The sequence below is a fragment of the Plecotus auritus genome (genome assembly GCF_963455305.1).
Source record: "Plecotus auritus genome assembly, chromosome: 5".
Classification (NCBI taxonomy): Eukaryota; Metazoa; Chordata; class Mammalia; order Chiroptera; family Vespertilionidae; genus Plecotus; species Plecotus auritus.
The window spans coordinates 107,731,584-107,747,256 of NC_137776.1; the positions used below are offsets into that span (position 1 = coordinate 107,731,584).

The 15,673-nt window shown below is 41.8% G+C and overlaps 1 protein-coding gene across 13 annotated transcripts in view; it reads left to right on the forward strand.

Moving 5' to 3' along the window:
* The window catches only part of CDC14B (cell division cycle 14B), a gene marked incomplete at its 5' end in the record, with an annotated part of 139,132 nt that overhangs the window by 85,228 nt on the left and 38,231 nt on the right, over positions 1–15,673 (forward strand). For all 13 annotated transcript variants that reach the window (XM_080670814.1, XM_080670806.1, XM_080670803.1 and 10 more), the window contains one exon: positions 208–300. In XM_080670814.1, the coding sequence (XP_080526940.1) occupies positions 208–300 (93 nt within the window). The remainder of the gene's footprint in view (positions 1–207; positions 301–15,673) is intronic.

A 15,673-nucleotide genomic window follows, 5' to 3' on the forward strand; every position in this document is an offset into this window, starting at 1 on the left:
TCCCTCTTCTTTAATTGTACGTTTCTAGTGACCCAAGAATGCCTTTTATGGGAAGGTACACGGTACTTTGGGATATCAAAGTTAGTATTTTTAAAGGTCTTGCTAATATGAATGCTGAGATTTGGAATTTATCTTCATCACAAAATAAAGTTTTAGAAAACTTGAAGTTATGAAACAACACACTAACAGTTGTGTATCTTTATGCAGTCCATCACAATGATAAGGAAGAAAATTGTTCATTTTACTGGCTCTGATCAGAAAAAACAAGCAAATGCTGCTTTCCTTATTGGATGCTACATGGTAAGTGTCTACCTCCTTTCCTCCTGTGTCAGTGAAAATGCATTCAACAGTGGTGCCTCACGTTTGCTGTTGGAAGTGCGAAATTATTTTTTCTAAGATGTTTTGATTTTCTTCCCAGAGAAATATGTTTTGCTTTTTAAAAATTGACCAGTTGAGGAGGCTGTCCACATGCAGGGACAGGGGCATGGGGAAGACCTCTGTCCTTTGTGCTCATTTTGCTGTGCACCTAAAGCTGCTTTTAAAAAGTCTGTTTAAAAAATTGACCAGCTAGTATGAAAACCTTTATCTGTTATGGCACTTAAGGTTAGAAAATAATGCCCTCCAGCCTAGCCGGTGTGGCTCACTGGTTGAGTGTTGCCCTATTGAACCAGGAGGTCACGGTCTGATTCCCGGTCAGGGCACATGCCCAGGTTGTGGGCTCAATTCAATCCCCGTGTGTGGCGTGCAAGAGGCAGCCAGTCAATGATTCTTTCTCATCATTGGTGTTTCTATCTCTCTTTCCCTCTCCCTTTCTCTCTGAAATCAATAAAAAAATATTTTTTAAAAAAATCAAAATACACCAAATGAGGTAAGAGTGCTTTATAGTTTGAATACAGTTTTTCCTTACTAAGGTGTGATTCTAAGATTATCTTCATCCTCATCAGAAGGTCTAGCAGGAGGATGTGGTGTGTCAGTGCTGTAGGAAATGGGTAACATACTCCCTAGCTTACACATGGCATTGAGTGGTTGTCTGTTGGGCCAGTGGAAGTGTGGATATTTACACAGGAGTTATGAATTTCATTGATTTGTAAATATCATGGGAGATATTTGTGGGCTTGTTTTTTTTGAGTCAGTTTTTCTCTAGCGCCTAGATTCATCTGCAGGACCCTAAGCAATAGTTTTTCCGGCCAGCTGAGCCTTCCCTGAACACCCCCTCTCATTCCCCCCCACCACCACCCACCCAGGGAACAGGGCCTCATCTTTTAGCAGAAGGGAAGCAGCTCTTCCATTCAGGGGAGAAGCATAGGTGGATGTTTCTGCCACCTCCACCCACCCAAGTTGAAGTAATTACTATCCTCGATTTAAAAAACAAAGGGATTGCTTTTGTTCCTGAGATTGTTCTTTCTTCCCTCAGCTTGTTACTTGATTCTGTCATGCTGCCTCCCTTTTAAAATACATATCTTTTCTTATGTATAGTTTTATAATTGGGAATTTACATTGATTAGACCAAAAGTTGGTGGTACTAGTTAAAATTTCACCTCAAATTTGAATAATTTCTTTTTCTATGTCGAAACTAATTCACAACAATTCTTAAGTCCTTTTGGGGGTTGTTTTCCTATTTGTGCCCACAAAAGTGGTTGAGAAATAATTCTGAGATAACTAAGTCCTATTATCATCTTTGCATTTGTGAAACACAGGTTGTAGAATGTGCCTAGCAGAGTTTGATTTCTTAAGCTCACCCAGATGTGACGTTGTGTGTTTGTTTTTCCATCTTTTCGGCTGTTGTGCTTGGCTGTAAAAACCTTTAGGGGGAAAGAGCCTACGCGAGGTCCCAAGAAAAAGAGAGGATGGAGAGGTGGCTGTTTAATGAGGGCGTTTGCTCCCATTACTTGGCGAGTCACTGGGGAGAAACCCCAGGATTCGAATAAATTATGACAGCTTTACAGAAAAGGGGAGACAGCCAGAGTTCTTGGGGTTTATAACAGATTACAGGGAACCCTGGAGAAGTGGTCCTGTCTTGCACTGCCCAGGAGGAAACCACTGGCCGAAGCTGGCGGCAGGGAGCGTGCTCCGGAGCAGAACTGCAGAGCTCTGCCTGCGCTGTTTTTAGGCAGCAGTTTGTCTCAGGTTCTATGGGATGTCCCCAAGATGGGAGTTCCTGGGGAATCAAACCTGGTGACCTCAGTGTGAAGAAGCCCTGAGAGGGTAGCTGTGGGCGTGGTGGGAACCAAGGGTTGTCAGAAAAGCGAAATCAAAACACTTGATCATTTTATAAGACATTTCTCTTTTTAAATTTTGTTGTTTTTACTGCTCATTAAAAACAGTAACTCCTTGGAATATTCATTGAAAATTTGTTGGCATATTTGTTTGCAGTTTGGTGTTGGCCTTTTGACTTCATATAGGTTTGTATTTTGATATTGTTAAATATAAATTCAGCCCAGTGACACTCAATATCTAATTGGCTTTATTAACAATGCATGCAGTGGGCAGCATCCCATCTGGCAAATGGAAAGGTGCCCCGGGAGCTGTAAACAACGAGAAGGAGGGTCCGTCAGTGGATTATTTTAGCAAGGTCTTTTGAGGCAGATTCCTTCATTAGTGCTGACCTGGAAATTCAGACGGATTGGTTTAGAATTCCATTCCTGGGATGGCCGAAACTGCAGTTAAGTTAGGTATGAAGTCTTAGTGCAGCTTAGCAACTCTGGCTCCATTTTGGGCCTGTTGTTTCTTTTTCATAGCAGGCAAAGTTAATTTGGGGGGAGGACTTAATATATTTTTGGTTTACAAATCTTTTCAGGACTTTATGCTCTCAGGTTAGCACTGATTTGATTGGTTAGGAAAGTGCCAGGTAAGCCATTTGGGCACCCACTTAAGTTCATTCCTGGGCTCAGCTAGAAACCAGCTTGGCAGGAGGATTACAAATCTTGGCTGTAGCAAGAGTCGTTGCAGCCATGAAGGGCTGGCAGACGTGGGAGCATGGAACTGTAATGATGCTAGGTGGGGAAACAGGAGAAGAGCATTAGGAAAAGGAAATAGTAGCAAAGGAGTGTCCAGATATAATGTGAATACCTCACAAGATTGACATCAGAGTAAGTACATGAAGGTTTTGATCTTGTTGAATCCACTGACTAGAAATTTGTAGTAAGATGATGAGAATTCTCCTAAAAATTGATCTTCAGCCTTGACAACTTTTTCAGGAGTTGTTGAGGAATTTTGGAGTCAGTAAGGCTTTTTAGTGATTGCCTGGGGGCTGGGGGGTGGATAATGTTAAAACAGGCAAAAAATCTGGAGAACTGTTGAGAAGTCAATTCCAAGTAGGACTGACTGATTCTGCCCTTTTACACTCCGGGCCTCCCAAAGGAATGATGCTCCCTTCATCCTCCTGATTCGAAAGGCCCTATCGGGGTATGGAGGGGGTGTGAGAATGAAGCACCAACACTTCTATTTATTTTATCCTTAAGCACAAGAGATTGGGCTTTACATGCAAACACTAAAATAGGATTGACATGCCATGCTCGCCGGGGCGTTTGCTGCATGGCCAGGCGCCATCAGTGGTATAAGAAGTGAGAAGAGCAGCCTGGCTGTTCATTTGTCTTCCGTGTATTTCCAGGTACCGCACTTTATGTGGCCTCGTGAATGGATTTATCAACTACCCCAAATAGTAGAATCTTTGGTAACAAATTAGCGAGAAACTAAAAATCTTTTGAATCACACTGTAAAAGAGCTGAAGAGCATAAAGGATAAGTGAAATTTTCTTTTACAAAAAAGATGAGTGAACCATATCATTTTACAAAATAGTAAGTTTCTGATAAGACTATTGTGTTAAGTCAGTGACTGCTAACTGAGCTAGATGTTGGGGTGGTGGTACTTAACCTGTCTTTTCAGATATGAAATTTTCAGTGGAAAAGTAAGTTCTTTTCAAAACATTCATGATTAAGAAAATATTTCACAAATGAAAGTTTGAAACTTTGTCATTTTGTTGTAAAAAAAAAAAAAAGAAATTATGTCATGTACAAAACCCATATGTGTATGCTTGGGACATTTTACTTGAGAAAGAAACACCTCTTTTCTATTTATAAAGTAGGACATGTGCATATGTATGTGTGTATACTGTGCTTTGTGTCCACTAGTATAGTTTTATCACCTGCTTTTTCCAGTGAGTGATCTGTTCTTCTGTTTTAGTACATGTTTTGCCATCTTTATACCCAAATTATATTTGTGTTTCCCCTGTGAATCCAAAACATTCAAGCCAATCCCTGATCCAGGTTGACATGGTGGTTGTACTCCTAAGCTCTCACACATGGCCCCGTTTGCTAAGGCCGATTTATTGAAGGAACCAGTCATTTTATCTTGTAGAATGTCCCACCTTTTGAATTTCTCTTCTTTTTTCTTTGTGATATTTTAAAACTTGTTTCTTTGTTCTCTGTATTTTTTGTGAACTAGAAGTTGTATCTCTAGGCTTATGCATTAGGTAGTATATGTTGCATTACATCAGAAAACATAAAATACCTCACTTACCATTAGTGATGGTAAAAATGACCACTGGATTAGATGCTAACCATCAAATCCCTTCAGTGTATGGTTTTCTCCTTAGGGCTTAAAAGTATTCTGTGTGATATTATTTTGGATTTGCCTGTAGTCATATGTTTGGTTCCCCATCATCCATACATCCAATTCAGGGGTCCTCAAACTACGGCCCGCAGGCCACATGCAGCCCGCCGAGGACATTTATCCGGCCCGCCGGGTGCCGCTGCCTGTCCCGCTTAGCAGCCGATTCGTCCCGGGCCCGCAGTGCACATAGGAATTTGTTCATAGTTTTTTTTTAAACTATAGTCCGGCCCTCCAACGGTCTGAGGGACAGTGAACTGGCCCCCTGTTTAAAAAGTTTGAGGACCCTTAAATAATAATTGATAATACTTGCCTGAATCAGTAATTTTATTAGGGTTTCACAGGATAACGGTTTTTGAATTATTTCATTCATCCTTCATTTATTAGTTGGTTATCTTTTTCTTTTTTCTTTTTTTAATCCTCTCCCAAGGAGTGATTTTTTTAGAGAGAGAGGAAGGGGCAGGGAGAGAGAAAAAAGTCAATCCATTGCCTCCCGTATTCGCCCTAACTGGGTATCTAACCCGAAACAGGTGTGTGTCCTGACCAGGAATCGAACCCACAGCCTTTTGATGTACTGTACAACGCTCCTGCCAGGGCAGGGCTTTCTTTTATGGGAACTTAGCTTTCCCTCATCCAGTTGGGGCTCTTTGGTTACCCTGTAACCAAAGTTTCTACTGAAAAGACAGAATGAATGGTAATTTTCCTTTAATTACCAGTTTTCAAAGTAAAGTGCTGTATTAATAACCATAAAACAAAATTTTACATCCTGCTTTATTTTTTTTTTTAAGGAATGTAGTGGTTTTTTTTAATTATGTTTTTATTTCAGAGAGAGAGAGAGAGAGAGAAGGAAACATCGACCAGCTGCCCCCTGTTGAGAATCGAGCCCACCACCTGGGCATGTGTCCTGACTGGGAATTGAACCTGGGACCTCCTGGTGCATGGGACGACACTACACTGATCTGCACCGCTAGGCTACAGCCTGCTTTGAAATCATCTAAACAAAGTATTAGGAGTTTTGAACTCATTTGGTAAACATTTTTAAAATGTGCAAGCACTTTTCCCATTAGTTTTTAAGAACATCTGTGAACACTTGGGAAATTGAAAATTCACTAACCAAATGCACATCATTTGTGAGTGGGATTAGAAAAATGAGTGTAATCATTCCTGCATTTTTATTTATATATCATTTATTGTCAACTATCTATTTTTACTTATAGCACACATTAAACTCAAGAATTGAAATAGCTGAACTTACAACAAGGCTTTAATTTAAAAATGTTTTAAATGAAGCATATCAATCACATTAACTGTTACATTTATTAATATTTAGGGAACAAAAGAGGTTCTTTTTTTTCTGGTTAATCCTCACCTGAGGATATTTTTCCATTGATTTTTAGAGAGAGTGGAAGAGTGGGGGAGAGACAGAGAGAAATATCGATATGAGAGAGACCCATCGATTTGGTTGCCTTCTGCATGTGCCCTGACTGTGGCTGGGGATTAAGCCTGCAACTGAGGTACATGCCCTTGGCCGGAATCGAACCTGAGACCTTTCAGTCTGTGCAGGCCGATGCCCTATCCACTGAGCCAAACCAGCCAGGGCCAGAAGGGGTTCTTTAGCACAGTTACAATGTACAAAAATTCATTTTAGAAATAATTGTAACTATTTTTCTCTTATTTTAAAATTTTTATGTGTTCTTTAAATGGAGATGGTGCGCTATTTTACTAGTAGATATAAACATTAATTTCTAGTTGTATAAAAACTATTTTGAAGAGGCCACTGTATAGTGGATGAAGCATAGGAGGTTTAGGTTCAGACTGAGCTGACTTCTGAACTGACTTTTTTTTTTTTTAATATATTTTATTGATATTTTACAGAAAGGAAGGGAGAGGGATAGAGAGCTAGAAACATCGATGAGAGAGAAACATCAATCAGCTGCCTCCTGCACACCTCCCACTGGGGATGTGCCCGCAACCAAGGTACATGCCCTTGACCGGAATCGAACCCGGGACCCTTGAGTCCGAAGGCCGACGCTCTATCCACTGAGCCAAACCGGTTTTGGCTGAACTGACTTTTAATTTTATTTATTGTATATCAACTGATGCAGAAAAAGCATTTGACAAAATCCAATAAAAACTCTCAGCAAAATGGGAATAGAGGGATCATACCTCAACATAATAAAAGCCTTAGATGACAAACCTACACCAACATCATACTCAATGGGCAAAAACTAAACCCATTTCCCCTAAGAACAGGAACAAGACAGGGATGCCCACTTTCACCACTCCTAGAAGTGCTAGCCATAGCGATCAGACAAGAAGAAGAAATAAAAGGCATCCAAATTGGAAAAGAAGAAGTAAAACTGTCCTTATTCACAGATGACATGATATTGTACATAGAAAACCCCAAAGACTTCATCAAAAAACTACTAGACTTAATAAATGAATTAGGCAATGTAGCAGGATACAAAATTAACACCCAGAAATCTATGGCTTTTTTATACACGATCAATAATGAACTCACAGAAAGAGCAACTAAATAAACAATCCCATTTACCATTGCAACAAAAAGATTAAGATACGTAGGAACAAACTTAAACTAAGGAGGTAAAAGACCTATACTCGGAAAACTACAGGATGTAGAAGAGGTAGAGGAAGACGTAAACAAATGGAAGAATATACCGTGTTCATGGAATGGTAGAATGAACATCATTAAAATGTCCATACAACCCAAAGCAATCTATAGATTCAATGCAATCCCCATTAAAATTACAATGGCATATTTCACAGACCTAGAATAAAATCTCCAAAAATTCATATGAGATTAAAAAAAAAAACAAAAAACACAACAACCCCCGAATAGCTGCAGCAATCCTGAGAAAGAACAAGGTAGGTGACATCACAATACCAGATATCAAACTATATTACAAAGCCACTATTGTTAATTTTGTTTATTTATTTGTTTGTTTGTTTGTTTACTAGAGGCCCGGTGCATGAAATTCATGCACTTGCGGGGGGTCCCCTCAGCCCAGCCTGCACCCTCTCCAATCTGGGACCCCTTGGGGGATGTCCGACTCCCCGGGCTCGGGTCTAAACCGGCAGTCGGACATCCCTCTCACAGTCCTGGACCACTGGCTCCTAATCGCTCACCTGCCTGCCTGCCTGGTCACCCCTAACTGCCCCCTACCCCACCGGCCTGATGGCCCCTCACTTCCCCCCCCTACTGGCCAGGTCACCCCCAACTGTCCTCCCCCGCCAGCCTGGTCACACTGTCCTCCCTTGCCAGCCTGGTCACCCAACTGCCCCCATCTTCTGACCTGGTACCCCTAACTGCCCCCCCCCCACCCCCCGCTGGCCTGGTCACCCCTCACTGCCCCCTCTGAACCCCCCCCCCCCCCCCCGCCGGCCTGGTCGCCCCACACAGCCTGCTGTTCAGTCGTTTGGTCATCCCTCACTAACCCCCCTGCCGGCCTGATCATAGGCAGCCATCTTGTGAGGGTCAATTTGCATATTACCTCTATTATATAGGATTCCTCACCCAAGGACAGGGTTAGAGAAAGGGAGGGAGGGAGGGGGAGAGAAAGAAACAGAGACATTCATGTGAGAGAGAAACATCGATTGGTTTCCTTTCGTTGGTGTCCCAACCAGGGTTTTAACCTGCAATTCAGGTATGTGCCCTGTCCAGGAATGGAACTGGCAAACTTTTGGTGCACAGGACATTGCTCAGCCAACTAAGTCACTCTAGCTGGCCCTAATTTTATTTTAGGCAGAGTATATTGTACAAATTAAGCATTCAATAAATATCCTTTTTTCCCCCTTTGTTCTGTCTTAAATCAGATTTCTGTAAAAAAAAAGAAGAAAGAAAGTTAACATTTTATATTACTGGTTGTTACCTTGGTTCCATCTTACTGTCCCAACAGTTGTATTTTCCTGCAGATAATAAGTATTTAGTTCTTCCATAGGTTAAATGTACTTTTGTTGGCTAGCCTGGAAATTAACTATCACTTCTAACATTTTCTGTGGTTAAAGCATTCTGAGTTTAAAAGACAAGCAAACTGTTGTTTTCAAATTTGCTTTTATCTAATAGTTCCTAGGTTACTTTAGTAAAGTGTTTATATTATTATTATTAAATATGTTTTTAGAGAGAGAGGAAGCAAAAGGGACGTAGAGAAACATTGATCGGCTACCTTCTATATCAGCCGTGGGCAAACTACGGCCCGCGGGCCGGATCCGTCTATTCTATCGGGTTCTCTTGCTCTCCCCTCCGCTCCTTTACTTTGAATTTATATTAGTTCACACAAACACTCCATCCATGCTTTTGTTCTGGCCCTCCGGTCCAGTTTAAGAACCTATTGTGGCCCTCGAGTCAAAAAGTTTGCCCACCCCTGTATATGCACCCCAACCGGGAATTGAACCCTCAACCTTTTGGTGTATAGGACTCCGCTTCAACCAACTGAGCCACTTGGCCAGGGCCTTATTGATGATCTTTTGAATCTGTGGTCCACTTTTTCATAATGATTCAATTACTTTGGACCTGGATTAGTCAGTGCTAGTTAAGGTGGCTGGTGGATACAGGGATCACTTGAGTTAAACAAGGGGAACAGAGGGGAGAGGATCTGGAAACAGTGGGTAAGAATCCAGTTTAGCAAACAGCAGTCGAGAGTGGGCAACAGAGACTGGAGGACAGAACCAGGTGGACAGCCAGAGTCTTTGTAAACACCCATCCCGGTCAAAACCCTCCCTGAGTGTCTGTGAATGGCTGGGTTGAACAGCAACCAGGCAGCTGTAAAAGAACCAGACTCCAGGGAGTCTGAGGTGAGGTGCCTTGGAGCCCCAGAGAGGGGGCAGCATCCCTCGGGCTCTGCCCGAGCGAAGGCCCTGTGGTGGAGGCACCTGGCTGCAGTCGTCACATTCATCACAACTTCCCCTTCACCCTAGTGAGCCTGCCTGACATTTCAGCTGCATGTGGCACTTGCTGGTGGTGTTAACCTTGGGGAAGAGTGAGGAGAAATGGCTCTCTGACCATATGTGATATTTGGTTGCAGATGTGTTAAGCTCTGGAGTTTGGATGCCATTCTTGTTTCTGTACTTGTTTTAGATAGCATGGTTTCTTGTCTATAAATAAGGCCTGAGCAGTAGGCCCTCTTCCATCAGTAACAAGCAGTGTGATCTAGAGTGAGCAGTCAACACCAAGGCCGGAAAGTAGTAGCCTGCCAGCTTTATGTAACTCGGAGTGTTTCTAAATAGTGGTTTGTTTTTTCCAATGTTTAAAAATTAGGAGATTTCATTTTTTAAAATTAAGATTTTTTTTTGTCTTAAAAAATTGTCTCCACCAATTAGATAGTATATCCATGTGTACTTTTCCTCCAGGCAGTTCCCTCACATCTGTGAGCTGCCTGGCCTTGGGAGATAAGTGTTTGCCACTCCAGGCATCCAATTTCCCTTTATCTAAATTGGGACTCGCTATACAAACGTACTATATATACGTGTGTACTATATATATGTGTATATGTGTGTGTGCGTGTGCACGACATTCATTCACTGGGCAGGGGGTCTTTCAGCTCGGCCTGCGCCCTCTTGCAGTCGGGGACCCCTCAGGGGATGTCCAACTGCCACAGAGGTGGGAGAGGTTCCTGCCGCCACCACTGCACTCGCCAGCTGTGAGCCCAGCTTCTGGCTGAGCGGCACTCCCCCTGTGGGAGCGCACTGACCACCAAGGAGCAGCTCCTGTGTTGAGCGTCTGCCCCCTGGTGGTCAGTGCGCAGCATAGCGACCAGTCGTTCTGCCATTCAGTCTATTTGCATATTAGCCTTTTATTATATAGGACTAGAGGCCCGGTGCACGAAATTCATGCACGGGTGTGGGGGTGGTGGGGTGTGTGTGTGTCCCTCAGCCCAGCCTGCACCCTCTCCAATCTGGGACCCCTTGAGGGATGTTCAACTGCCCGTTTAGGCCCGATCCTAGCAGGGTCTAAACGGGCAGTCGGACATCCCTCTCACAATCCAGGACTACTGGCTCCCAACCACTCGCCTGTCTGCCTTCCTGATTGCCCCTAACTGCTTCTACCTGCCAGGCTGATTACCCCCTAACCACTCCCCTGCCAGCCTGATCGACGCCTAAGTGCTCCCCTGCTGGCCCGATTGCCCCCACCTGCCCTCCCCTGCCGGCCCGGTCACCCCTAACTGCCCTACCCTGCTGGCCATCTTGTGGAGGCCATCTTGTGTTCACATGGGGGCAGCCATCTTTGATCACATGGGGGCATCTTGTATGTTGGGGTGATGGTCAATTTGCATATTACTATTTTATTAGATAGGATAGCAATTTGAAAAACTAAAACTGTTAAAAAATAAGACCATCTGACTTTTTCTAAAAATTAATTTAGGATTTTTTTCTTACTAGTATTTGTGCAGAAACTGTGAAAGTGATTTTGTCTTATTTGTTTATTATTTTATCATATAAAGCTGTTTATTATATATCTTCCTTCACTGCTCACCATTTTTATGCAGTAGTTGGATCTTTAAGCTTATTTCCAACTTACATTGAATCATGAACATTCTGTGTCATTCTGGAGAAGTGGTTTTTTTTTGTTTGTTTTTTTTTTTTAGAAAAGATCAAGTTCATGGCATAGAAAGACTGTCATCTGGCTGACATGAAAATATTGTGACATGGAAAATATTGACGTAGATACATTATGTGACATTTCTCATGAACATTATTGGAACATAGTTTACTGGTTTAACATTTGTTGTGGAATTTAAATACTCTTTGTTATTCTTGAGTCAGATATGATTTGTAATGTTTCAGTAACAAAGATTAAGCTTCAAAAATGTCTGTATGAGAATAGAAATAAGCCTGTGTCTAAATAATTGCGTTTAGTTTTTAATCGTGTTTTTATTATTTGAGATTGTCAGGTTGTGATCCTTTTGTTTCAGCCACTGCTAATTGGGCCCCTCCCAGGTTGTGAGACATAGATAAGTACTAAGTAATCCAGGGTTAGAAATTTCACAGGGGTGGGGCAGACAGATGGTAATTTGAAAGTGGGGGTGGTGGGAGTCCTAGAAATGGGTACGGTGTTGTTCAGCCCAGTATTTCATTCTTGTGAGATTGCTTTTTGCTCCTTAGGACAGATTTTTCTTTTTTTTCAAATGTTTAAGTTGATTTGAGAGAGAGAGAGAGAAACATTGATTGGTTGCTTCCCATATGTGCCCCAACCAGGGACCCAACCTGCAAGCTGGTCACCTTCTGGTGTACAGGATAATGCTCCAACTAACTGAACAACACTGGCCAGAACTGGAGAGATTTCTTGAGAGAGAGAGAGACAGACAGACACCCAAGCAACAATACACTCCTTATCGATGCTTCCTACGCCGTGGGGGCTTCCTGACCTTAACATCTCTGCACTTGTCACATATTTTTATTTATTTACCCACTTTTAATAAACTGAAATGATTACTTCCGTATTATTTGTTGTGCTACTGTATTATCTGTTGCTGCATTACAAATTATCCCATGACCTAGTGACTGGAACAATAACTAACATTCTCTGAAACAGTTTCTGTGGGGGAGGTATCCAGAAGGAGCCTGCGGTAGGCCTGCTTCTGGATCCCCCTGGGCTGCAGTCATCCAAAGGCTTGCCAGGCTGCAGGGCCCACTGCTAAGATGGCCCATTCACATGCCTGCAAGTTTTTGATGGTAGTTGGATGAGACCATCAGGTCCTTGTCATGTGACCTGGCCGAGTGCCCTCACGGAATGATAGCTTGCTTTACCTGGGGCTAGAATGAGGGGTCCACTAGGAAGCAAGGCAGAAGCCACAGTGCCTTTTATGACCTAGGCTCCAAAGGCACACTTTGCTGTTACCACAGCGTCAGTTGCTTAGACAGAGGCGCCCACTTATGGTGGGACCCGTGAGAGTGGAAATGCCAGGAGATGGGCATTACGGGGCCTGTCTTGGAAGCTGGCTACACAGTTGTTTAATGTCCCTCTTGTTCATCATTGGTTCTTCCATTTTTGGACAGCAGTGTGGAATCAGAGTGGCCATTCTATATACGTGGCTTCTCATGAAAATAGACCAGAAGAATTTGAGACACCACTTAGCTTCCAAATTGTCAGGAACACTGTGATGTTTCATAGAATTGCATTGATTTAGAGTTTACTGATTTGAGAATTTGTGTTAATAGAGGAGCCATTTATAGGATTTTTCTTAAGTAACAAATTTAGAATAGTTTCCTTTGGGGGAGGCCTTTTGACTAGGAAAGAAGGTGAATGGGTGTAAAATTTAAAATTATAGATTGTTAGCAAATATTTCTTTGATAGTTGTGTCTTAGTTCTTTGGAGTTGCTATTAACAAAATCCCAGACTGGGACACTTAGAAACAACAGAAATGTACTCCTCACTCTGGAGGCTGGGAGTCAGATCAGGGTGACAAGTGCTCTGCTGAGGGCTCTCACCTGTGGGAGAGGTGAGAGTCTCTCTGGAGCCTCTTTTGTAAGCACCAGTCCCATCTATGAGGGCTGCTCACTTAATGGCTAAGTACCTCCCAAAGGCCTCGTGTACTAATACTTAGAATTTCAACATATGAATTGGCGGGGGCACAACAACATTCTTACCATAGCATTATGTAAGTAGACTATTCATATACAGGCATTCCTCAGCTGAATTTTGTTAGTTTTTTTTTCCTTCTCTTTCTCATTCTTATTCATTTTCTTTGGTTGTATTTGTCCCAACTGGATTTAAAAGCTACATTTTTTAAAGTTCATCACTAGGAATTAGATTTTGTTTCCTCATAGAAAAAATTGTTATATTATTGTCTTTTTTGAGTTGAACTTGTGTTCCAAGGCTAACCCACAATTATTTAATGTATTAGAAACTATTTTTGTTTTGGAAGTTAGAAGGAAATAATGCTATTGCAGTGTTAGTAAAGAGCGAAACCAAAGAAGTGCATTCTTAAGCAGGAGGAATTATCATTAATCTGGTGCTTAAGGAAAACTTTCTGTAATTTGAGAGGTCTTATTAGAAAATCGGAAAGAGGTCTCTGGATTTCATTGAACTAATTTATTTAAATTATGTATATGTACCAGTATACACACACACACACACACACACACACACACACCTGAGTCAAATCCTATTCTCACGGCCTCAAGGTATCCTTTTATTTGTTTTGTTGTGTTGGTTTTTTTTTGTTTAAGGGTGGTTTATTTGGAAGGAGTCTGCTAGGAAGTCCAAGTAGAATGAAGAAAAGACTGATGTTATCTATAAGTCTTAGAAGAGAAAGGAAGCGTGTTGGAGACTAGAAGAAAATGAGGAAATGGGAGTAGGGGCTGGATAAAAATTTTTTTATTAAAAGATTTGTGCCCAGCTGGCATGGCTCAGTGGTTGAATGTCAACCTATGAATCAAGAGGTCACGGTTTGATTCCTGGTCAGGGCACATGCCTGGGTTGCGGGTTCAATCCCCAATGTAGGGTGTGCAGGAGGCAGCTGATCAATGATTCTCTCTCATCATTGGTGTTTCTATCTCTCTCTCCCTCTTCCTTCCTCTCTGAAATCGGTAAAAATATATTTTAAAAAATAATTGTTATACTGTTTTCCCAAATAGTAATAAATTAGAAAGTTAATTGCTAGGTTGATGCTTAAAAGATGTAAGTGTGGAGTAAGTAATATATAAACAAATATAATATGTTGAATGAGATTAGATCTTGTGGTTAATTCATGATAAATTATAATCTTGTATGAGTCAGTAATAGTATACTTGAAAATTTATTTGATACTAGATAAAAAGCAGTTCTTGGAATTGAGTTATTTGTAATATCTCCTGTGGGTTCGTACACTGCTGTAGATAAATGTTAGAAATTCTGTATAGTTAATTATAGTTTTGTATTCTTTTTAGAGTAAATGGGATGAAATAAATCATATTGAGAAACAGGCTATACATTGGAGAAATTTTCCATTTATGAGTCTTAAAACTGAAAATTGATAAAATGTTATCTGGAAGCTAAGGGGACATGTCCTCTTAGTTTCAAAGATCCTTGCTGGATCTTGGATTTTTATAATTTCTCTTAGTCCAATGATATATTTATATCAGCTTTTTATCAATTATTTTAAAATTTCCTTTATATTGATTTAAGTTCGGTGAATCAGAGTCCATGTATAGTGGACTAACCAAGAGTTACAATGAAACATAAGATATGGATCCGCACTTCAGAATGCTCACCATTTACTGTGGGAACAATTCATCTATATACATATAGTAGAGAAATACGCTAATTAACCGGGACACCGTAATAGGTCGACTGGACAGGTGGAGGTTGCGAATGCAGCGTCGGTGGCGGGGTGACGGGCCTCTGCGCACCTGCACTGGGGGAGGGCCTGATCCGCAGTGGCCACGGCTGCTTCAAGGACCAGAGAGGGAGGCAGGGCCGGACTGAAGACTCGAGGGTGGGCGGTGCCGTGCGAATTTCGAATCACGTGCTGGGCTCTTAGTGTATAATAAATAATGGAGATAAAACTTTTGTAACCTTTTCAGTAACTTCTTTTTGCTACAAAGAATTTAAAGTGTTTTATGTAAAGCTACAATAAGCTTTAGAATGGAATCTGATATTGGTGATATATGTGCAAATATAATGCTTACAGCCTCCTCCGCCCTCCATACAGGAACTGAAAATGCTCTGCCCTGCAGGAAGGTTCTGAGTTGGAGAAGGACTTATGCCTTCAGCCCTGGCCGCTGTGGCTCAGTTGGTTAGAGTATGGACCCATGCGCGGAAGGGTTGTGGGTTTGATTCCTGTCGGGGTACATGCTCAGGTTTCGGGGTGCATGCAGGAGGCAGATCTATGTTTCTCTCTCTCCCTCTCTAGAATCAATGAAAAGAATATCATAGGGTGAGGATTTTTTTTTTAAAAAAAACTTGTGTCTTCAGATAGAATGAGGGTCAGGAAGTCCTAGCAAACTTAATGGGGGTGGGGTGACTTATTTAGAGGGATGCCAGTGAAATGCTCTACTCTAAGTTTCTAGAGAGGAGGAAGGGAGAATGATCCTGGTAAAATATCTCTGCAACACTAGAAATGAGAAG